The sequence below is a fragment of the Triturus cristatus genome, chromosome 7, assembly GCF_964204655.1.
Source record: "Triturus cristatus chromosome 7, aTriCri1.1, whole genome shotgun sequence".
Taxonomy (NCBI): domain Eukaryota; kingdom Metazoa; phylum Chordata; class Amphibia; order Caudata; family Salamandridae; genus Triturus; species Triturus cristatus.
Genome location: NC_140590.1, coordinates 1,299,293,428 through 1,299,316,699, shown reverse-complemented (window position 1 = coordinate 1,299,316,699; position 23,272 = coordinate 1,299,293,428). Strand labels below are relative to the sequence as shown.

The window sequence follows — 23,272 nt, the reverse complement described above, 5'->3', positions numbered from 1 at the left end:
GTCCTCTGGTACTGCCTTACTGCTCGACCAAGCTACCACTTTTTGAGAGTAAGGTCATACCTAACTTTGACCTCTATCAGCCTCTGGGGGACTGTGGACTCTGTACACCCTGTACCTATTAGGGAACAGTATATACAGAGCCACTTTCTCACATTGGTGGATCAGCGGTGGGATACAAACTTGCATTTGTTGGACTACTTGGTTACCATCTGATCACACGACAGAACTCTTAAAAATTGCCTTTAGAATTCTGATTGGTTTTTCCAAAATTACTAAAAGTCTTGCTAGGGCCTTGCTTAAGTCCCATTAGAATTTTAGAAAAATAAAAGTCACTATAGTCAGGGTAGAGGGTTAGAACTGTCAGGTTAGAATGTCTCAAACAAACCCAGCTATTAGTGATAATAATAACATGGACCTGGTGGAGGAGCTCGACCTCACACCTTACTTACACTTGTCTTTCAAGGAATTGAGGTCCTTATGTAAACTCAAAAATTTACAAATGGGTCAGCATCCAACCAAACAAGGGCTCCAGGAGCTCCTGGCTGAGTATGCTAAAGACCACCCATCTGAACATGGTGATGGCCAGTCAGATGAGGAAAGGGAAACAGGGGAGGAGGACAGCAACCTCCCCATACTATTCCCTAGGGAGGAGATGGCACCCATACCCTCCAACTCAAGACATAGCATCTGGGCACCTAGAGACCACACAGGTGGCTCTGGTCCCAGAGACAACACTGGGGGTCCCCCCAGTGAAGAGGACAGCCTTATGAGGCTGGCCAAAAGAATAGATCTAGAGTCCAGGCTCCTGGCTCTAGAAAAGGAAAGGAGAGAGATGGGTTTAGCACCCATCAATGGTGGCAGCAATAATAAAAACAAGGATAGGGAGGAAACTTCTGACCTTAAAATCCCCAAAGGGATTGTCCCTAAATTTGAGGAAGGTGATGATATCACCAAATGGTTCACAGCCTTTGAGAGGGCTTGTGATATCAGGAAAGTAAAGAAACCTCTCTGGGGGGCACTCCTGTGGGAACTGTTCTCTGGTAACTGCAGGGACAGGCTTCTGACTCTCTCTGGGCCAGAAGCAGGATCCTATGACCTCATGAAGAAAGCTCTGATTGAGGGATTTGGATTCACCACTGAGGAGTATAGAATTAGATTCAGGGGGGCTCACAAAACCCAGACCCAGTCCTGGATTGATTTTGTAGATTTCTCAGTGAAGACACTGGATGGTTGGTTAGCTGGACATGGTGTGCAGGATTTTACTGGATTGTACAATTTATTCATGAAGGAACATATTTTGAGTAACTGCACAAATGAAAAGTTGCATCAGCATTTGGTAGACCTAGGTCTAAAATCCCCCCAAGAATTGGGAAAAAGAGCAGACCACTGGGTCAAGACTAGGGTGACTAGGACGTTCACTGGGAGGGACCAGAACCAAGGGGTCCCAAAACCTCCCCAGAAGAAAGAGAGTGAACCCCTTGTGGATAAAAGAAAGGAGTCCCAGGTAGCCCCCCAAAAACCTGACCAGGAGGGTGGGCCCAAAGACACCTCACAAACTAAACCAGGGTACCAAGGTAAGAATTGGGATCCCAACAGAATATGGTGTTTCAACTGTCAGAAGGCTGGACACCACACCCAGGACTCTAGCTGTCCTAAAAATAAGGTTCCTAGTACAGCTCCAGGGGTGACTAGTGTAGCCCCGGGGGTTGCCAGTGTAGCTTGGGAGGGAGGGTCCCCAGATGAGGAAGTCCTCCTAGCTTTCAACTGGGGAATGGGCCCAAGAAGCAAGCTGGAGATCCCAGAAGGAAGTAGACACTTCCACCACCTACTGGTGAATGGAATCCCAGCCACTGCCCTGAGAGATACCTGTGCCAGTCACACTGTGGTACATGACAGGTTGGTATTCCCACACCAATATGTCTCAGGGGAAACAAGAAGGGTAAGAACTGTCCCAGGGGGAGTCACTGTTAGGCCTGTGGCTATAGTGCCCCTAGCCACAGCTGGGTCCCTTAGATGGAGGAAAGTGATAGTCAGTAAAAACCTCCCCCTTGATTGTCTCTTGGGGAATGATCACTTAGATGTGGAACTGAGCCAAAGAGAGGTGCTGGCCCAATGCCAGGCCTCGCCCAAAGAACCTGTGGGGGCTCAACCTGCAGTCAGTGCAGCTGAGTCCCAAAAGAGTGAGAAGAAACAGGGTAGGAAAGGTGGGCAACTGTTAGCCACAGTTCCAGAGAGCCAGGGAGATTCTATCCCAGTAAGGGAAAACTCCCACAATGGCACTGGTAAAGCCCCCCCTAGCCAACAGCAAGACCTGACTAGTCAGGCAACTGTCCAGCCTGAATTAGTGGCTCCTCAGGTGGCAGAACAAGGGGTAGAGGAGGGGTGTTCCCTACCAAGAGTAGGGACCCCCTATCCTCAAACAGACCAACAGCCAGGACCCAAAGAGAACTATAAAATAGCCCCCTCACTTGCCAGTCAGGAGCTAAAGGTATGGTACTGGGCACTGACAGCTGTCAGCAGCCTCTGCTGGGTGTTAGCCTTCATGGCAGCCCTATCCTTGGCATGGTGGCCTAACCCCCTGCCAAATAGCAAGTCAGGCCCCCTGACCTTATTGGTCATGGTGGGGTTGCTCAAGCTGTGGGTAGCCTCTGTGGGTAAGCTGGGCCTAGCCCTGGCTAGGTTAGAAACTACCGAGGTATACACCTCTAAACCCAAAATAGAAAGATGGGACCAGGACAGTAAAAGACAAGGAGAGGAGCCTTGGGAGTTAGGTCCTGAAACTAATAAGACAGGCCAGCTCCCCAAAGGGACTGACCTAGGCAGAAGGATGTAAGGCAGAGTAGGCCCTGCAACTTTCAAACCACTTCCCCAACTCTTCCTCGCCTGAAAGACTAGGTAGACTCTCCCAGCTTTGGCAGAAGTCTCCTGGCCTTTGGGCTGGGGGGGGCTTGTGTGAGAAAGTGGGTTTCTGTTGCAGTAACCCCCCCTTTTTTTTTTTTGCCTAATAGCTGATGCACTTTCCCTTGTTGTGCCCTGGGCTCCTGCCAATCAGGTGCCCAGGGCCTATGTTCCTTCCTTAAAACACACAAACTCCCAATTGGCAAACCCTGGCCACATGTCAGCCCCTGGTAAATGGTACCCTAGGTACCCAGGGCCTTGTGACCAGGGAAGGCCTCTAAGGGCTGCAGCACTCATTGTGCCACCCTTAGAGGCCCTGTACCCTTACACACACACACTGCCTTTGCAGGCTGAGTGTCTGGGTGCAGGACAAAACAAAGAGTCGACATGGCACACATCTCTGTGTGCCATGCCCATTACCTATACTGCCAAGGCATATGTCAGCCACCCCTCTGGCTGGGTGCCTTATGCCTATGGTGTGGGCACAGGAGCAGGAGCCCTGTGCCCCTACAGTACCCAGGTCCATTCCTGGGCACTGTAAGTACAGTGCTGCCTTTTACAAGTACATGGTGCTGAGAGCTCGTCAAACACGAACTCCACAGCACCATAAGGGCAACACTGAAGACTGGGAAGTTTGGTATCAAACTTCTCAGCACATTAAACCCACACTGATGCCAGTGTGGGATTTAATGTACTAAGCACCCCAGAGGGCATCTTAGAGATGCCCCCTTACAGCTAACCTACAATCCACGTCTGCTCTGAGGCTGCCCAGGCTGCCACACAGCAGACACGTTGCTGGACCCCTGGGTGGGAGAGCCCCTGCTCTCCCGGGCCTGCAACAATGCACATCCTGGGTGAGGTGAGAAATCTCCTCCCCCAGGATGAGCAAAGGGAAGCTTCAAAGGCATGCCGCCAGTTGGAGTTTCCCCAGGCCACTGCAACCCCCCACTCTGGCAGGAAGCTTGGCCGGAAACCCCATACAAGGACAGGGGATGTGCCAGCCTGCCCACCCCACCCCTCAGGTGGGGGAGGCGAGGTGAAGCACATCTCCGGGCTCTCGCCATCTTGAAGATGGGAGGCCCTACCCTATCAGGATTAGGCTACTGCCCCCCTCCCACAGGAGAGAGGCAGGATAGGGGGTGTACCCACCCCAGGACAAGGACCCATTGGTCCCTGGCCTTCACCTACCTGTAACGCCCCTAAATCTAGTATTTAGGGGCCCCCTGAACCTTCCTTCCCCAGATTCCAGATAGAAACCTACAAGAAGAGCAAGAAGAAAAAAGACCTGCCCTGCAGCTGCTAAAAAGAGGAAGACACCAACTGCTTTGGCCCCAGCCCTACCGGCCTGTCGACCCTCGAACCTGCTCCTGCTCCAGCGCGGCATCTCTTGTGGCCAGCAACCTCAAAAACCCCGGAGGACCTGGCTACCTTTGACCTCTGATTCCCTGGGACTCCCATGAGTAGAGGCTCTACTCGAGAAACCTATTCCTAACTCCTGGCAGCAGCCCGGAACCGCGGACCCAACACACTCTGCACCAGCCAAGCCTGGCCAGTGCCGGAGTGGACAAAGACCCTGAGGACGACCCCACGGCGACTGAGACCCCGAGTCCGGCACCCAAGGACCCCCCTCGACATCCTGGACGAAGCCTGCAGCCTCAGAACCGAGTGCCACCCCAGCCGCGATCAACCAGAGGGTAAGATTCCCGACGTCAAAAGGCACCCCTGCACCCGGCGCCCTGCGGCCCCCTGTGCCCAATCCCGGGGTACCCACCTAACCTACAACTACCCAACTTACCCCTCGAAGTGGTGGTGGCACCGGAAACATCCTCGTCCCCGAGCCTGCAGCCTTTTTCCAAACCGGAACATTCCCATTGACTTCCATTGAGCGCCCGAAGGCTCAAAAGCACCCTGCACCCAGCCGCCCGAGTGGCCCTGGCAGTGCACTCTCTACACTAACTTACTTCCCCACTTGCCCTGAGTAAGTGACCAGGAGCCCAGCTCCCACAGACGCGTGGCTTGCCAGACAGCAGCCACCAACCAAGGCCCCCCTATCCCTCATAGGATAACATTGGGCCTAACTCACTCTGCACCCGGCCGTCCTGAAACCGCTGAGGGTGAACCAACTGTACCTACCTGACACTGGGGGACCCCTGAGTCTATGCCCGGAATTTCAACTCTGCCAGTCGAGTACTTACCCTTAAACCGCTAACTTCATTTTTCTCATAGGGTAACATTGACTGGCTTTTTCTTGAAAAATCTTCTAAGTGTGAACTTTTCAAAACTGCAAATATTCACTAAAAATCAGCCAAGTGACAAAAACGAATTTACTCACCTGCTCTTAGGTGAGCTCCCAGTGCTGGATCTTGGTGCCCAGCCCTGACTCTGAAAAGTGTTCACAACTATACTTACTTCTAACTCATTTTTCTCCCATAGGAAACCATTGTCTGCTTTTCTGTGAAATTTCTTCTAAGTGTCTACTTTTGCAAATTTGAAATATTCTTTTAAAATCGTACCATTTCTGCAAACGAAATTACTTACCTGCTTTTGATAAGGACCCCAGTCCTGGGTCTAGGCACCCAGTCCTGGATTACTAAAGTAACGATAAAGTACTCTACCTGCAATTTGAATTTCTTGCCATAGAGATCCATTGAATGTTTTCTGTGAAATATTTTCTAAGTGCTAACTTTTGAAATAGCTAAATATTATTTAAAAATCATTACAGTTATTAAGTCGACTTTCATCACTTGATTCTGAATACTGACCCCAGGCTGGTTCTAGGATCCAGACCTGGAATTCCAAAAGTAATCTAAAAAGTAATTTATCACAAATAACCTGAATTTACCATTGAGCTCAATGCATTGTATGTTTAGGAAATAGGATTGTTTATTGCAACCAACTGTGACTGTTTACACAAATTTATTGCTTGAAACAAAAGTATTTATATTCAACCTCTCATTCTGAGAAAGTATATTTTTACCCCCTTTGTGGTTCTAAAAATAAAACAAGCATATATTTTATATATACAAATCATTGGCCTAGAGTTCAGTTATTGAGTGTGTGAAACCATTTGCTGACTGAGTGTGTACAATAAATGCTTTACACTGTCCTCTGGTACTGCCTTACTGCTCGACCAAGCTACCACTTTTTGAGAGTAAGGTCATACCTAACTTTGACCTCTATCAGCCTCTGGGGGACTGTGGACTCTGTACACCCTGTACCTATTAGGGAACAGTATATACAGAGCCACTTTCTCACACCTCAACGTTATCGAGCCTTCCTTCTAGAGTTGGCTCACGAGATCCCCTTGGCAGGACACCTGGGGCAAGACAAGACCTTCGCCCGTCTTGTCCCACACTTTTATTGGCCTCAGATGAAAGTGTCGTCCGATACCTACTGCCGAACATGTGTGTCTTGCCAAGCCAGTGGGAAAACAGGGGTGAAGCTGAAAGCTCCCCTGGAACCACTTCCTGTCGTTAGCACCCCCTTTGAAAGGGTGGGCATCGACATTGTGGGTCCGTTAGATCCGCCAACGTCAGCTGGTCACAGGTTTATCCTGGTCCTGGTGGATCATGCCACACGGTACCCAGAGGCAATACCTCTGAGGACCATAACAGCACCTGTTGTGGCTAGGGCCCTGATGGGAATCTTTACCCGAGTGGGTTTTCCCAAGGAAGTTGTGTCCGACAGGGGGACCAACTTCATGTCAGCGTACATGCGGGCCATGTGGAAGGAGTGTGGAGTGACCTACCGGTTCACAACTCCTTACCACCCCCAGACCAATGGTCTGGTGGAGAGGTTTAACAAAACCTTGAAAGGCATGATCAGAAGTCTGCCTGAAAGCCTGCGGAGGAAATGGGACGTCCTCCTACCCTGTTTATTGTTCTCCTACAGGGAAGTGCCACAGAAGGGAGTGGGCTTCAGCCCCTTCGAGCTTCTGTATGGGCACCCTGTACGTGGACCTCTCAACCTGGTGAGAGACGGATGGGAAAGAACTCCCAGAAAGCTTCCCCAGGATGTGGTGAGCTACATGCTGGCCTTCCGGAGCCAAATGGCTAAGTTGTGGAAGCAAGCTTCTGACAACTTGGAAGCCAGCCAAGCAGTAATGAAGGCGTGGTATGACCACAACGCTCACCCAGTGGAGTTGGAGCCTGGCCAGAAGGTGTGGGTGATCGAACCAGGAGAGCTTAGCGCCCTCCAGGATCGCTGGTCAGGACCCTTTGAGGTGTTGGAGAAGAAGGGTAAGGCTACCTACTTGGTGGACCTGAAGACCCCTCGTCAGCCCCTACGGGTGCTGCACGCCAACCGCCTCAAACCCCACCACGAGAGGCCCGAAGTCATCTTGATGATGGTGACTGACGGAGGAGAGGACGTGGAAAGCGAGCCTCTCCCTGATTTGTTTGCGTCTCAAGAAAAGGATGGGTCGGTGGAGGGAGTGATTCTCTCCCCATCTCTAACTCCTGAACAGCGGGAGGACTGCCGCCAGGTCCTGGGACAGTACTCTTCGTTGTTCTCCCTTGTCCCGGGTAGGACTCACCTGTGCGTCCATGACGTGGACACAGGAGACAGCCCACCTGTGAAGTCCAAGATCTACCGGATGTCAGACAAGGTGAAGGCCAGCATTCACAGTGAAGTCACTAAGATGCTGGAGCTAGGAGTGATTGAACCTTCTAGCAGCCCCTGGTCCAGTCCGGTGGTGTTAGTACCAAAAGCTGCACCACCGGGTGCCCAACCAGAACTGAGGTTCTGTGTGGACTACCGGGGACTGAATTCAGTGACCAAAACTGATGCTCATCCGATCCCTAGGGCGGATGAATTGATTGACCGGCTGGGAGCTGCCCAATATCTAAGTACCTTTGACCTTACTTCTGGGTACTGGCAGATCTCTTTGACTGATGGAGCAAGGGAAAGGTCAGCCTTCTCCACGCCCAATGGCCACTACCAGTTCTGTGTGATGCCCTTTGGGCTCAAGAACACACCTGCCACGTTTCAGCGCCTGGTAAACCAGATCCTCACCGGAATGGAGAGTTTCTCTGCTGCTTATCTGGATGACATAGCCGTCTTCAGTAACAGCTGGGAGGATCACTTGCGTCACCTGCAAGCTGTTCTCCAGGCCCTGAGACAAGCTGGATTGACGATCAAGGCCAGCAAGTGCCAGATCGGGCAGGGGTCGGTAGTGTACCTTGGACACTTGGTGGGTAGGGGAGCGGTGCAACCCCTCCAGGCGAAGATCGAGGCCATCATGGCCTGGGAACCCCCCAAGACACAGACTGAGGTCCGAGCCTTTCTGGGCCTCACGGGTTATTACCGCCGCTTCGTGAAGGGGTACGGTACCATCGTAGCCCCCCTCACGGAGCTCACGTCCAAGAAACAACCTCGACGGGTAGTCTGGACGGAGGCTTGTCAGCAGGCCTTTGTGAGATTGAAGAAAGCCATGTGCGAGGCCCCGGTCTTAAGGGCCCCAGACTTTTCCAAGAAGTTCATTGTCCAGACAGATGCATCAGAACATGGCATTGGGGCAGTGTTATCGCAACTCAACGAAGAGGGTCTGGATCAACCCGTGGTCTTCCTATCCCGGAGACTACTTCCCAGGGAACAGAAGTGGAGTGCAATAGAGCGTGAAGCCTTTGCAGTGGTATGGGCTCTGAAGAAGTTGCGGCCATACCTGTTTGGATCGCACTTCCTAGTTCAGACCGACCACAGACCCCTTCGTTGGCTGATGCAGATGAAGGGGGAGAATCCCAAGTTGTTGAGGTGGTCTATTTCCCTACAGGGAATGGACTTTCAGGTGGAACATCGGCCTGGAGTGGACCACGCCAATGCAGACGGTCTCTCAAGGTATTTCCGCCTTAGTGATGAGAACTCCCAAGGGGTTGGGTAGCTCTCCCCACTTTCAGCTGGGGGGGACGCGTGTTAGACCTGTCAGCCCTTTGGGTGGTCCCTCCTCATCATTATTTATTTTGTCCCACTTTTGCCTCAAACCCTGTTGGTATTTTTCCTTTTTGGGAACCACCAGACTTTTGTAGTGTTGATGCAGATTCAGGGAGCCATTTTATCTACCCCTGAAACTTCTGTCTGAGGGCCTGGAGCACAAAATGGTGGCCACCTGTGACATCACCAGCATCCACTGGAACCTACTAGCACCTTCCATAACATTCCAGAACCCTGTGACCGTTGGAGGCGGTTTAGAATGTTGGGAAGCTAAGACAGAGAGTTGGCAGTTGGAGCTGGCAGTTGGCACCTGACTGGTGAAGAGTGAGCAGCAGAAACCTGAAGGAGGAAGGAGTGAAGCAGAAGGGGTGGAAACTTGTGCCTGGAGTGGGGTCCATAAACCCACCCTTGATACTAGTCCCTACTGACTGAGCCCAGCCTGGAGCCCTGTGTGGGGAGAAGCAAGAAAAACCATCCTAAGGACCTGGACAGCAGGAACAGGCCTTAGAACCAAAGAATAGCAAGATCCTGACCTGAATACTGGTTTCCCTGGAGTCCGACGTCGAGTAGCCGGAGACCTGGAGCCCGAGGTGGAGAAGCGGCGCTGACTGGAAAAGCAGACGTCGTACCCGGAGCCGCCAGAGGTCGAGAGAGGGCGCCGTCAGAGGTCGTAGAGAGTACCAGAGGTCGAGGAGGAAGTCACCCGAGGTCGAGTGAGCGGCGTCATCGGAGGAGGGAAGTCCGCCCTCCGGAGTCGTCGGAGACCGAGGTGAAGTGTGCCGGAGGTCGGGAGTGGAGATCGCACTCCGGAGTCGCCGGAACCTGAGAGAATCGTGCCGGAGGTCGGGAGTGGAGGTCGCACTCCGGAGTCGCCGGGAACCTGAGGAGAGGAGCACCGGAGGTCGGGAGTGGAGATCGCACTCCGGAGCCGCCGGAAGTCGACATCGAGGCAAGGCCGGCCGACGTCATCGAAGCCGAGGTTGCCATCGGACCGGAGCCGCCCGAAGTAGACATCAAGTCAAGACTGCCCGACGTCATCGAATCGGAGGTCGAGATCGAGATCGAGCCGAGGCCGCCGACATCGAACCGGAGTCGCCTACCGGCGTCGTCAGGAACGGACATTGTGCCGAGGCCGCCGACATCGAACCGGATCCGCCTCACGGCGTCGACACGACTCCAGCGGCGTCGGAACTTCAGAAAAAGGGCAGTAAGTGGAATAGAGGGCGCCACAGGCCCTGTGGAATCCTAAGAGACTACTCTAGGGGTTAGAGAGGTGCTGGAACCAGCTGGACTGTGCCCGGGGTGAGCTGAGACTACTTTAGAGGGGTTGTGTAGAGTGAGAGAGCCAGGTCTCTGGTATTCCCCCCTTGATCTACCTCAGTTTAGGCCTCAGCCTTGTCCAAGCCAGGGAGTAGACACCCTCAAGCCTTCCACATCCCCACAAGCTGTGCCTGGGCCAAATTAGCCCATAGTAATCTCAAATGTGATCTGATTATAAGAGTGTCACTGTCAGCTTTTAATTACTTATTGGGGCCACTGTATTTATTGTATTTAACCTATTTATTGCTTCACTGTATTTATTGGTCCACAGTATTTATTGATGCACAATATTTATTGGGTTACAGTATTTATTGCCTCAGAATATTTAATTGCCTGTATTAACTGCACTTATATTTTTGTCTTTAATATTTATGATCACCCCTATTTATTGAATCATTAAGCCAGTATTTAGTTGACCTGCACTATTTAAAAAGTTTGTATATTGTGATTGTGTAATTATTTATCTAATCAGCAACTAAGAGAAAAAGAAGATAAAGAAAGATATTTTCATAATCTTTACGGTGTAGAGTCGTTTTTGGAACGGATGCACGCATGGTTATTGTATGGGTATAACGTATGCTTAGCACGGTGCCTGTTTCCTGACCACTCGAGCCAAGCTACCACAGTGTGTTCGGGAAGTCCACCACCACCCTTCCAGAGTGGGAGTGGGTTTTTCCAACACCCTGGCAGTGCAACTTCTATTCCTACCTACTTCCCCATTTGCCCTGAGCAAGTGACCAGGAGCCCAGCTCCCACCGCCGCGTGTCCTGCTAGTCAGCAGCCACCAAACAAGGCCCCCCTGCCTCCCATAGGATAACCTTGGGCCTAACTCACTCTGCACCCGGCTGGGGTGTAACAGTACCTACCTGACGCCAGGCGAGACCTAAAAACGAAGGGAAGAGCCTGGGACCAGCTAACCAATGAAAAGCAAGACCATGAGTGGCCTTGAAAGCAACCAATGGTAAGTAACGGGTGGGCTCCAAGGTCTTTTTTAGTTTTAAATTTTTTTTAAGAACCATAGACTCCGACATCGCAGTGTGATAACCTGGCGAGAAAAAATGGGAACACTAGAATTCCTAGCAAATGTACCTATTGGCGACATCTGCATGGCTGTGACATGGTCATTCACACACACACTTTTACAAAACACTGTGTGGAAATCCAGATAAACAAGGAAGCACAGGTGGGACAGGGTATTACGACACTGTTGTACAAGTTACTTTCCTTCGGTAACAGTGTATCTGGTAGAGACAATTCTAGCCGCCGATTCTTTAACGTAGATTTATCCCCAGGCTTGAGACACAACCCGGAAAACCTTTGCCCCAGCATCTCTGCGTGCCGGGGAGACGGTGCCATGCAACGCCGCCCTGACGTCGTCCGCGGGCGTGACGTCAACGAGGTCACATAAGCCCCACCCCGGCACGCTGACATCAGTTTTGTTCGGAGACATTTTTTATGCCACAACACGGAGCCATCACAAAACTGTGGAGTACCGGAACAGTGTGCGAAAAATTAGTGAAATAGACAAGAGAGAAACGAAAGGTGAGAAACCGCACCAGTTGGAAAAGTGCCAAGCACTAAGATACAAAAAGCCATAGCAGCGAAAGAACAAAAGTACCGCTCCGAGGAACACCCTTGCCAGCCAAGGCGACAGACTCCCAGGAGGCAGAAAGCATGTGGAAAAAGCACCATAGCAGAAGAGAGAGAAAGTGCAAGCACAATCCACAACAGAGAAGGGCAACAAGCCCGGAACAGAAGAATAACAGCAATCCACCCTTAGATGACATCAAGGCGGGCCGTATCCCCTGAAACAGGAAGCCGGGACTTAGGCTTCAGATGCTTGCAAGCATCGCAGTCCGTGGAATCATGGTGCTTACCCAACCAGCACATGCAAATCGGATGAAGGTCTGTCACCGACATCTGACGCGCGCAAGACTTGCACGCCTTAAAACCCGAAGGCATTCGCACTGTCCCACCACGCGAAGCGTGAAAAAGAAGGCCTGAAAACAGGCAGGGGCACGATCCGGATCCACGTTGCACATGGAAAAGAAGGAAACTGATGTTAGAGCGCCAGGGTGGGGCTTATGTGACCTCGCTGACGTCACGCCCGCTGACGATGTCAGGGTGGAGTCCCGTGGTACCGCCAGTCCCCCCCCCCCCGGCAAGCAGAGATGCTGGGGCAAAGAGGGTTTTACAGGTTCAGTCTCACGCCTGGGGATAATTCTACGTAAAGGAATCTGCGGCTAGTAGTCTCTATCAGATTGTAAACTCAAGCCAATTTCAACCAGACCACCACAAAGGGGCAAATACCACTACAAAATCAATACACAGCATGTGAATCCAGAAAAGGATTCATGCTGCAAAACTAAACTGACTTCCCACCAAATAGTGGACGACTATGCTGAAAAAGGAGGTGGGAGGGGAAATTAGATAGAAAAAACACTCCTGGACTACGAAACACAATTCTGAACTCACGCACTAGATGGTGGAATAGATGCACAGCATGTGAATCCAGCAAACTCAAAACAACTCATATTCACTCACAAGACCCTGATGTACATAGCTCACACACGGGGTGACGGGCTCAGAGATTGCATGCAGTCATGTGCTGTTATACTATGTTTTATACATTGTTGCCTTAATGTTCGGCTGCTAGGATGACAAAAATACACTTTGTGCCTTTATGCTCTGTACCATCTATGGGAGCGGTTTGTTAAAATCAATAAAAGTGTTTTTACCCCCCAAAAAAACTCCTATTGCTAAGTACCTATTTTGTTATTGCATCTCCTGTACTGTACTATTTGTAAGAAAAAATATTTAAGACAAAACCAAATGATTCTCCCAAAGCGTAGTAATGGGAAGTGAGGAAGATTGGTTCAGTCAAACTTCAGAATCAGGGATTATAAAAAAGGGCCTTAGGAAAAGAAAATGTCAGGGAAGGAAAAAAAGGGACAATGATGTTAAACCTAAGGACAGTGGTAGAGTGAATTAAAGAAGCGCACACTGGAGTAAGAGGGACAGGTCCTACAATGGAAGCAGCAACTGAATCACAAAGGATTATTCCTCCTACAGCCCAACACATGTATGAATGTCTTACACAGGGAAAGTTGGGCTTAAACATAGATATTCTGGAGATATCAAAATCCGTGGGCAACTTAATAGATCTAGGGAGGGCATACAGCCCATGTTGATTTACTGTTTAAAAGTCCTGTGTGCAAGCCAGTCAATAAATAGCAACCTCCTCTACCTAAATTCCAGATTTAATTAGGAGCAAGCATTGTCCGATTATTTGCTCCATATGTGGGTGGGATCCAGAACTCTGCAATAACCAAACTATTCTCCATTACCTTCAGAATCTTCATTTTTCTCCTCATCTTCATCAGCAGACTCTTCTGGATTCTTGAAGAAACAAAATAAATGAACCAGATTGACAAGTGATTCAAAAACTAGTGAAGTGCAATAAATGGATAATATATAACTATCTATTTAATAGCTAAGAAATTTGATTACCCAAACTTGGAAAAGCAGCAGCATCTCTCCCATTTGCAACCAGCAGTAACATCTTAAACTTAAGGTGGTGTCATCCTAGCAGTCAGCAATTAACTTCAATAGTCCAGCTTTTTTATTTGTCCTCCTATACTGAACAATACTTTGAGTATCTAGCTGTACATCTGATGCTCATCCAGCATGATCAGGCATAAAACCTCAACAGCACAACCAGACCTTTACCTGCAGTAATCAATACCTAACAGTGCAGTAGTGCCTTTCACCTCACCTGTTTATAAGCAGTGATCTGTGCTTCGAAGTCCCTGTTGTACTTCCGGATTTTCTGACGCAGAGTGCTCAGGGCCTTTGCATTGTTTTTGTTCATCTTTTTTTTACCCTCCTTATCCTCCCAGATCTGCCAAAAGTAAAATTGTAGCAGAGAAAACAAGAATTCACAATTGCGTACACAACAGTAGTATGCGAGGGATGAATGTGAAGTGGGAGGAATCAACTGAAAAATAATCTAGCAAGATCACGGCAGGTTGTTTTAGAACAAAGAAAAAAGAGCGTGTTGAAGCAAATGTGAATATGGAACCTACGTTCAAATGAGAGTTTGCGATAGCCTCCACACACGTTACAAAAATCTTGAAAGAAGTAGCCTACTTAGTGGCACTGCTGGAGAAATAGGGGAGGGAACTTGTTAAATACAATTTTGGCGACTTTCCTTTAAAAAAAAAAAAAAAAACATGCACGTCTTTTATACATGCATGAAAACAGTATAGAGAACATTTCACCAACTGCCTGTACCCTGGAAACCACATTAGGCTCTTTGCATACTTCAATGTGATCTCACAATGTTCTTAAGGTAGGTTTAGTAACTCTTCTGCACCGTGGAAGAAATCTCCCAAGTTTGTTGTCCACTTCACCCAACTGAACATCTTGAGGAAATAAGTTTCCCTTTGTCATTGACCAAATACTTCAGTTTCCATCAAGCCACTGAAAAGGTCCTCCATGATTCCCTTCACCCCACTGAGAAAACCTGCAGCCTTACACCAATGAGTCCAGAGGCAGACCTCATCCGAGGTCTTTGGCCAGCCCTGCGAGCTCACAGCTGATCTAGAAGAACTTAATCACTCACCTCATTGAGGTAGTCCTCCAGATCTGCTAAGAGCCGGATATAGAATTTAGGGACACCCTCCTTGTCCACAATAGTTTTGGCCTTGGAGTATGCCTTGCCCAGTAACTCAAATTCCTCCAGGCACTTGGTGACATCCCGGATCTTCATAGCATTGCGAATAGTCTTGATCAGGTTAGACAGCTCATCAAACCTATTTTGAAAAGAAATATACAAACGGTGAAGGATTCAAGATGCTTCCTAGAGACCAACATATAATATTCAAATACTACCAGAGATTGCAACTAGCACTTTGCACTGGGGACACAAAGTCTTCCAGATATTTTCACTAGAATACAACGAGGACCCAAAGACTAATATAGATGGTAAATGGCACATGTCACTGGGAACAGAATGCTTACTAGGTAAAACAATCAGGAAATATCACTAGGGAACTAAACTGGTGGTACCCTTTTAACAAGATTCGTTATGTGTAAATATTCAGAATCCTTTTCCCTGGGTATTCTGAGAATGACAGAGTTAGAATGCCTATTAGCTCCAGGGCTTTGCTGCGTCAGTTAGCTTCTGATCGCCTTAATGGATGGGACGCTTATGTATGCAGAGTAACTTATTAAAGAACCAATTCAACACCCTTTCTGGAGGCGCTCAAACCTCTCCACATGGACGAGCTGGAGGACTTTGAATAAGGACCCTGGGTTTTCAACTTTTCGGCTGCTGCTCTATAGAAAAGCCTCAACGTATTGCTGGAGCTCTACTTTTCCCCTTAAAACGGGTGCTGTTTGCAGATTCAACTCCACCTGGACACGTTCTGCGGTGTGTTCTACGTTAATTTGTGAGCGTGCGCTACGTTAACTTACAGTTGGATGTCTGCACCGCGAGGCATTTGAATGTACACTGCAGCCTGCAGCTGCACGTGGTTAAGTGCCTCACTAGTGGGCTTGTTTGTGCGAAGAGAGCACGTGTTCGTATGCTGTTTGAGCTTTTTCTTCGTGGCGGCCGTGCAGGTCTGCGTGCTGCCACGTCACAAACGGTGTACTTTGTTACGAATATTGGGATTGTTGGGTGGTTTCCCTGGTAACGCGTTTCTCAGTGTGGGCATTAAGTAGATCAGGAGCAGTGCACGCAGTGAAGACAGACATCACAGTTTCCTGGAGTAGGCATAATTTGAGCCTGGATTGCTTGGTGGGTTCCGCACCAATGCGCTGCTCATAGGGAACGGGGCATGTTCGCTGAGCAAGTTGTAAAAACAAGTCTGTGTCAGGACAGCGACTTCTGCCTCGGCGCGTCCTGAATTTTGTCTGACAAAGCAGCCTTCTCACATCTTCGCGATCAGCCTGTAGGGGTTCCTGGTTACTTGGAAAGCACTTGTTCGCTATTCAAGCGCCTTGTGCCTGCACAAGCCTGGTGCAGTGAGTTTTTTATATTAGTTATTTTTTTGTTGTTTTATAAAACTACAGGGGTAGTCTGGTGTGGGTGTCATACACAGGGGTGGTGGATGCTTATCTGGTGTGGTATAGCACACTGGTGTGGAGGTTACTTTTATGTTTTCAGCTGTGGAATTTCATTCTTAACATAATCTTCATTTTGGTTGTGACTTCCAATTATGCTTCCAACTGTGGATATGTGCAAGAGGATTTAGTTGGGACAATCAATAGGTCTTCTATTTGTTCTCTAGTGCACGTGTGTACAGTTAATGTGCATCTAGGGTGATTATTTGCTTTCCTTTCTACAGAGTTGGTGCTGGCTTAGTTGATATAGTAAGTACATAATGCCCAATATTGCCCCGCTACCATTCTTTTTATCCTCCCCTGGGGACCCAAACATTTGTTGGTGTAAGTGGAAGAAGGTTTTCCTTCATCATGCCAGAGTCTGTGGAGGGTCTCTAAGTGCAGAAGAAAAACATGTTCGTTGTTGCACTGTTTAGGGCCGGAAGGCCAAAGAGGCATTTGTGAGAAAGTGCCATCTTTCTTGCATGGTATGTCCCCACTTTTTGCTGAATTGCTGAATGTACTTTGACTGAGTGTGCCCTGGACTCCTGCCAATCAGGTGCCCAGGGCCTATGTCCCTTCCCTAAACAAAAACCTCGAAACCAAATTGGCAAACCCTGGCCACATGTCAGCCCCTGGTAAGTGGTACCCTAAGTACCCAGGGCCTTGTGACCAGGTAAGGCCTCTAAGGGCTGCAGCACTCATTGTGCCACCCTTAGAGGCCCTGTACCCTAACACCCACACACTGCCCTGGCAGGCTGAGTGTCTGGGTACAAGACAAAACAGAGTCAACATGGCACACATCCCTGTGTGCCATGCCCACAACCTACACTGCCCTAGCATTCATCAGCCACCCCTCTAGCTGGGTGCCCTATGCCAGTGGTGTGGGCTCAGAGGCAGGAGCCCTGTGCCCCTACAGTACCCAGGTCCATTCCTGGGCCCTGTAAGTGCAGTGCTGCCATTTAAGAGTACATGGTGCTGGGAGCTCAAACACGAACTCCACAGCACCATAATGGCGGGACTGAAGACTGAGAAGTTTGGTATCAAACTTCTCAGCACATTAAACCCACACTGATGCCAGTGTGGGATTTAATGTACCAACCACCCCAGAGGGCATCTTAGAGACGCCCCCTGAAACCTAACCTACGCTCCACGTCAGTTCTGAGGCTGCCTAGGCTGCCACACAGCAGACATGTTGCTGGACCCCTGGGTAGGAGAGCCCCTGCTCTCCTGGGCCTCCAACAATGCATATACTGGGCGAGGTGCTAAATCTACTCCCCCAGGATGGGCAGGGGGAAGCTTCAAAGGCATACTGTGGGAAAGTGGCTCTGTATATACTGTCCCTCAATAGGTACAGGGTGTACAGAGTCCACAGTCCCCCAGGGTTTGACAGAGGTTAAAGTTGGATATAACCTTACTCTCTAAAGTGGTAGCTTGGTCGAACAGTAAGGCAGTATCAGAGGACAGTGTAAAGCATTTGTTGTACACACTCAGCCAGCAAATGGTCTCACACACTCAATAACTGAACTCTAGGCCAATGGTTTATATATAAAAAATATATGCTTGTATTATTTTAGAACCAACACTTGGATTTAAAATATACTTTCTCAGCATGTAACAGTTACAAGTGGTTGCAGTAGGCAGCTCTATTTTAAACACCAATGCATTGAGCTCAATGGTAAATTCAAGTGATTTGCAACAGATTACTTTTTAGATTACTTTTGGAATTCGAGGACTGGGTCCTAGATTCAGTCCTGGGTCAGTACTCCGAATCAAGTGATGAAAGTCAACTTAATTACTGTAATGATTTTTAAACAATATTTAGCTATTTTAAAAGTTGACACTAAGAAAATATTTCAAAGAAAACATTCAATGATTCCTTATGGAAGAAAATTCAGGTTACAGGTACAGTATGTTCTCGTTACTTTTGTAATCCAGTACTGGGTGCCTAGACTCAGTACTGGGACCTTTATCCAAAACAGGTAAGTAATTACGTTTTCAGATATACGATTTTTGAAGAATATTTAAAGATTGCAGAAATTGCCACTTAGAAGAAATTTCACAGAAAAACAGTCAATGGTTTCCTACGGAAGAAAATTGAGTTAAGGGTAAGTACAGTTGTAAGTATTTTTCAGAGTCAGTGCTGGGCACCAAGATCCAGCACTGAGAGCTCACCTAAGAACAGGTGAGTAATTTCGTTTTCGTTACTCGGCTGATTTTTGGTGAATATTTGAAGATTTGAAAAGTCCACACTTAGAAGAAATTTCAGGAAAAAGCCAGTCAATGTTACCCTAGGAGGTAAATAGAGTTTGCGGTTTAAGGGTAAATACTCGACTGGCAGAGTTGAGGTTCTGGGAATAGACTCAGGGGTCCCCCAGGGTCAGGTAGGTACAGTTGGTTCACCCTCAGCGGCTCTAGGGCGGCCGGGTGCAGAGAGAGTTAGGCCCAATGTTATCCTAAGAGGGCTAGGGGGGCCTTGGTTGGTGGCTGCTGACTGGCAAGCCACGCGGCTGTGGGAGCTGGGCTCCTGGTCACTTACTCAGGGCAAGTGGGGAACTAGGTAGGTGTAGAGTTTTCACTGCCAGGGCCACTTGGGTGGCTGGGTGCAGAGTGCTTTTGAGCCTTCGGGCGCTCAATGGGAGATCTCCGGTTTAGAAAAAGACTGCAAGCTCGGGGACGAGGACTCTTCAGGTGCCACCACCACTTCGAGAGGTAAGTTGGGTAGTTGGAGGATAGGTAGGTACCCCGGGATTGGGCACAGGGGGCCGTGGGGCGCCGCGTGCAGGGGGTGCCTTTTGGTGTTGGGAAATCTTACCCTCTGTTGATCGCGGTTGGGGGGGCACCTTGTTCTGAGGCTGCAGGCTTCTTCAGGAGTGTCGAGGGGGGTCCTTGGGTGCCGGTCTCGGGGTCACAGTCGCCGTGGCGTCGTCCTCAGGGTCTTTGCTCACTCCGGCACTGGCCAGGCTTGGCTGGTGCAGAGTGTGCTGGGTTCGCGGTTCCGGGCTGCTGCCAGGGATTAGAGTTAGGTTTTGAGTAGAGCCTCTACTCATGGGAGTCCCAGGGGCTTAGAGCCAAAAGATAGCCAGGTCCTCCGGGGTTGGTGAGGTTGCTGGCCACAAGAGATGCCGGGTTGGAGCAGGAGCAGGTTCGAGGGTCGACAGGCCGGTAGGGCTGGGGCCAAAGCAGTTGGTGTCTTCCTCTTTTCAGCAGCTGCAGGGCAGGTCTTCTTTCTTCTTGCTCTTTGTAGTTTTGAATCTGGAATCTGGGGAAGGAAGGTTCAGGGTGCCCCTAAATACTAGATTTAGGGGCGTTACAGGTAGGTGAAGGGCAGGGACCAATGGGTTCCTGTCCTGGGGTGGGTACACCCCCTATCCTGCCTTTCTCCTGTGGGAGGGGGGCAGTAGCCTAGTCCTGATAGGATAGGGCTCCCCATCTTCAAGATGGCGAGAGCCCGGAGATGTGCTTCACCTCGCCTCCCCCACCTGAGGGGTGGGGTTGGCAGGCTGGCACATCCCCTGTCCTTATTTGAGGTTTCTGGCCAAAGCTTCCCGCCAGAGTGGGGGGTTGCAGGGGCCTGGGGAAGCTCACAGAGGCGGCATGCCTTTGAAGCTTCCCCCTGCCCATCCTGGGGGAGGCGATTTAGCACCTCGCACAGGATGTGCATTGTTGCAGGCCCAGGAGAGCAGGGGCTCTCCTGCCCAGGGGTCCAGCAACATGTCTGCTGGGCGGCAGCCTAGGCAGCCTCAGAGCAGACGTGGATTGTAGGTTAGGTTTAAGGGGGCACCTCTAAGATGCCCTCTGGGGTGCTGTGTACATTAAAATCATACACTGGCATCAGTGTGGGTTTAATGTGCTGAGAAGGAGTAGTTTCTTACCTGTAACTCCAGTTCTGTAGTAGGGGTATCTCTGTTATAGTCATGATCTATGAATAGTCCCGCCCATGTGCGGGGACCCCGGAGCAATCAAAATATCTCTTAAGCTGTCCTGCATTTGCAAACCTGCAAAGACACTTAAGAGACAGACAAAATAATACAGCCTAATAACAATATGGCTGCACTGGCCAGCACTTCCTCTGAAGTGAACACAAAAGCCAAAATAAAGTTTAAATGTCATTTTTATTCACATCCGACATGTTACTCTATTGTATCACACTCCCTTCACCAAAATCCCTTTAAACAATAGAGAGGAAGGGGTGGACAGACAAGCCCTATAGGCTGTCATTATGTGTCTGCTAAAAGGATACCGTGCCTTTAAGGAACTCTCAAGAGACCCCCGGTATCCCAGGATGCACAGCCAAAGAAAGTTACTTTCAGTTCTTTTTGAAGGTGTATAACAGGCCTGATACTGTCAGTTTACTCCACCGGGGAGGAGGGAGGGTCGCTTATGACTATAACAGAGATACCCCTACTACAGAACTGGAGTTACAGGTAAGAAACTACTCCTTCTGTAGTAGGGGTATCTCTGTGTATAGTCATAATCTATTAATAGAATGGCAAGCCCATCCCAACCAAGAAACAGCGGTGGAGTAAAAACCGAACACCAACAAATTACTGTGCAAACAAATTCCTCAGCGAAGCCTGTCCAACCTGCGCATCTGCCCTAGCATCAGAGTCCAGGCAGTAATGCTTTGTAAACGTATGGACCGACTTCCAGGTGGCAGCCTACAAATGTCAGCGATTGGAACATTCCTAAGCAAAGCTGTAGTCGCTGCTTTGCCCCTAGTCTAATGCGCTGTAGGCTTACCCCCTAATGTCTTATTAGCTTTCTGATAACAGAGCTGAATACAGGACACAATCCATCTGGAGATGGACTGTTTCGAGGTAGCTAGACCAGTTCTCACCGAACCATAATTTACAAACAGTTGATCCGACCTGCGGATGTCTTTTGTCTTATCTAGATAGAATTTCAACACTCTACGCACATCTAGTGAATGCAGAGACCTCTCCGCCGGAGAGGAGGGATGCTGAAAAAATGTAGGCAAAGTTATCATTTGATTTACATGGAAATCAGATATCACTTTAGGTAAAAAGTTAGGATGAGTACGCATTACCACTTTAGAAGCATGGAACACAGTATACGGCTCTTGACAACACAGAGCCTGAATCTCACTTACTCTCCTGGCCGATGTAATGGCCACAAGGAAGGCAGCCTTCCAGGACAAATGCTGCTAAGAGGCCTTATGAATAGGCTCAAAAGGCTCCCTCATTAATCTGGACAACACCACGTTCAATTCCCATGGTGGAGAAGGTCGTCTAACAGGGGGAAACACCTTACGCAAACCCTCCAAAAAATCTTTAATCACAGTGATTTGAAAAAATGAGGTTTGGGAAGGGCCCTTTCTATACGCAGTCAAAGCTGCGAGATGAACTTTAATAGACTGAAAATTAAGCCCAGATGGAGCTAACTGCAGCAGATAAGGCAGAATAACATCTTTACAGGATGTAGGGTCAATGTCCTTTGCCGTGCACCATAAGCAGAATCTCTTCCACTTATAGGCGTAAGAAGTCCTCGTAGACGGTCTCTTCGCCTCTTTCAAGATCTCCATACAGTCCTGAGGTAGGTTCAAGTGTCCATACTGTACTAGCTCAGGAGCCATGCTGCCAAACTCAAGGACGAGAGATTGGGGTGAACCATCTGTCCTCCGAATTTCGTGAGAAGGTCCGGCCGACACGGCAGGCGCCGGTGTGGTAGAACAGACCGGTGAAGAAGGTCGGTGAACCACCATTGCCTCGGCCACTCCGGAGCAATCAAGATCATCCTGGCTCTGGATTGCGACAGCTTGATCAGCACCGCCGGAATCAGGGGAATGGGTGGAAAGGCGTAGAGAAAGCTGTTCGACCAGCTGATCCATAGTGCATTCCCCAGCGTCCCTGGTTGGTAGTACCTGGACACGAAGTCGCGGCATTTGCTGTTTTCTGCCGTAGCGAACAGATCGATATCCGGAGTGCCCCACTCTGCGAAGAAGTCTCTTAGCACGTCGTCGTTTAGCACCCACTCGTGATTATCTTGAACGAGCCTGCTGAGCGCATCGGCTTGGGCATTCTGCACTCACGGCAGATGGGTTGCCGTGATAGTTCGGTTCCTGGCCACCAGCCAATTCCAGATAGTCTGTGCCTCCCGAGACAGCGTGCGTGAACGGGAGCCCCCTGCTTGTTGAGGTAATACATGGTAGTAGTATTGTCCGTCTGAACTAGCAGGGAGTTCGTCTTGAAGGAGGGATGGAACGCCTTCAGGGCCAAGTGTACCGCTCTGAGTTCCAAAAAGTTGATGTGGTAAGTCATCTCCGTCTGTGACCATATCCCCTGAATCTGAAGAACCGTCAGATAACCTTATTACATGCATCACACCTATAATACAGCTATTAACGCAGTAAAAAAAGATCAATAAAAATTGGAAAATCGTCACTTCGGGAAACCTGGACTGGCCAAAACAGATTCGCAAATAGGAGAACCAGAAATCAAAAATTGCTACTGGTACATACGCGTCCCAAACCTAGGACTGGAAAAGAGTCACCACAGCCTGGAATATGAATCCGGTTACAGGACACTGCCCATGTGGATCCTGTTTAGTGTGTAAACTCACTACAGCTACTAGAACCCTACCGCTTTCAGAAACTCTGGTATGGACACAGCGACAACATACCAATTGCACCTCAACTCATGTGGTCTATATGATCACGTGCCCTTGCGGGCTGAAATACATAGGGATGACTGGTCGCAAAGTCAAGTTACGAATTGGAGAACACAAAAGTAATATCAAGAATAAAAAAGTAACAATGAAAATGAGTAAACATCATCTTGAATTGAATCATACAACTGAAGAACGGAACTGGACAGTTATTGAAATGCTAACGATGAAAAACAACAATGTTGAACGAATACTTTTCGAAAAGGAACAAAGGTGGGTTCATCGTTTAAAGACCATTGTCCAAGGATTAAATGACGACTTACCATGGCATCCACTTTACTGACCACCATCTGCTCCAAGAAACATCTTTAAGAGTAACAAGCACAGACTC

The 23,272-nt window shown here is 49.1% G+C and overlaps 1 protein-coding gene across 1 annotated transcript in view; it reads right to left on the bottom strand.

Moving 5' to 3' along the window:
* Positions 1-23,272, bottom strand: part of LOC146811938 (eukaryotic translation initiation factor 3 subunit C-like) — a 564,017-nt gene that overhangs the window by 427,541 nt on the left and 113,204 nt on the right. Inside the window, exons 4-6 of the mRNA XM_085618906.1 lie at positions 14,771-14,960; positions 13,922-14,047; positions 13,494-13,545 (exon numbers count right to left, since the gene is read on the bottom strand). Coding sequence (XP_085475032.1) covers positions 13,494-13,545; positions 13,922-14,047; positions 14,771-14,960 — 368 coding nt within the window. The remainder of the gene's footprint in view (positions 1-13,493; positions 13,546-13,921; positions 14,048-14,770; positions 14,961-23,272) is intronic.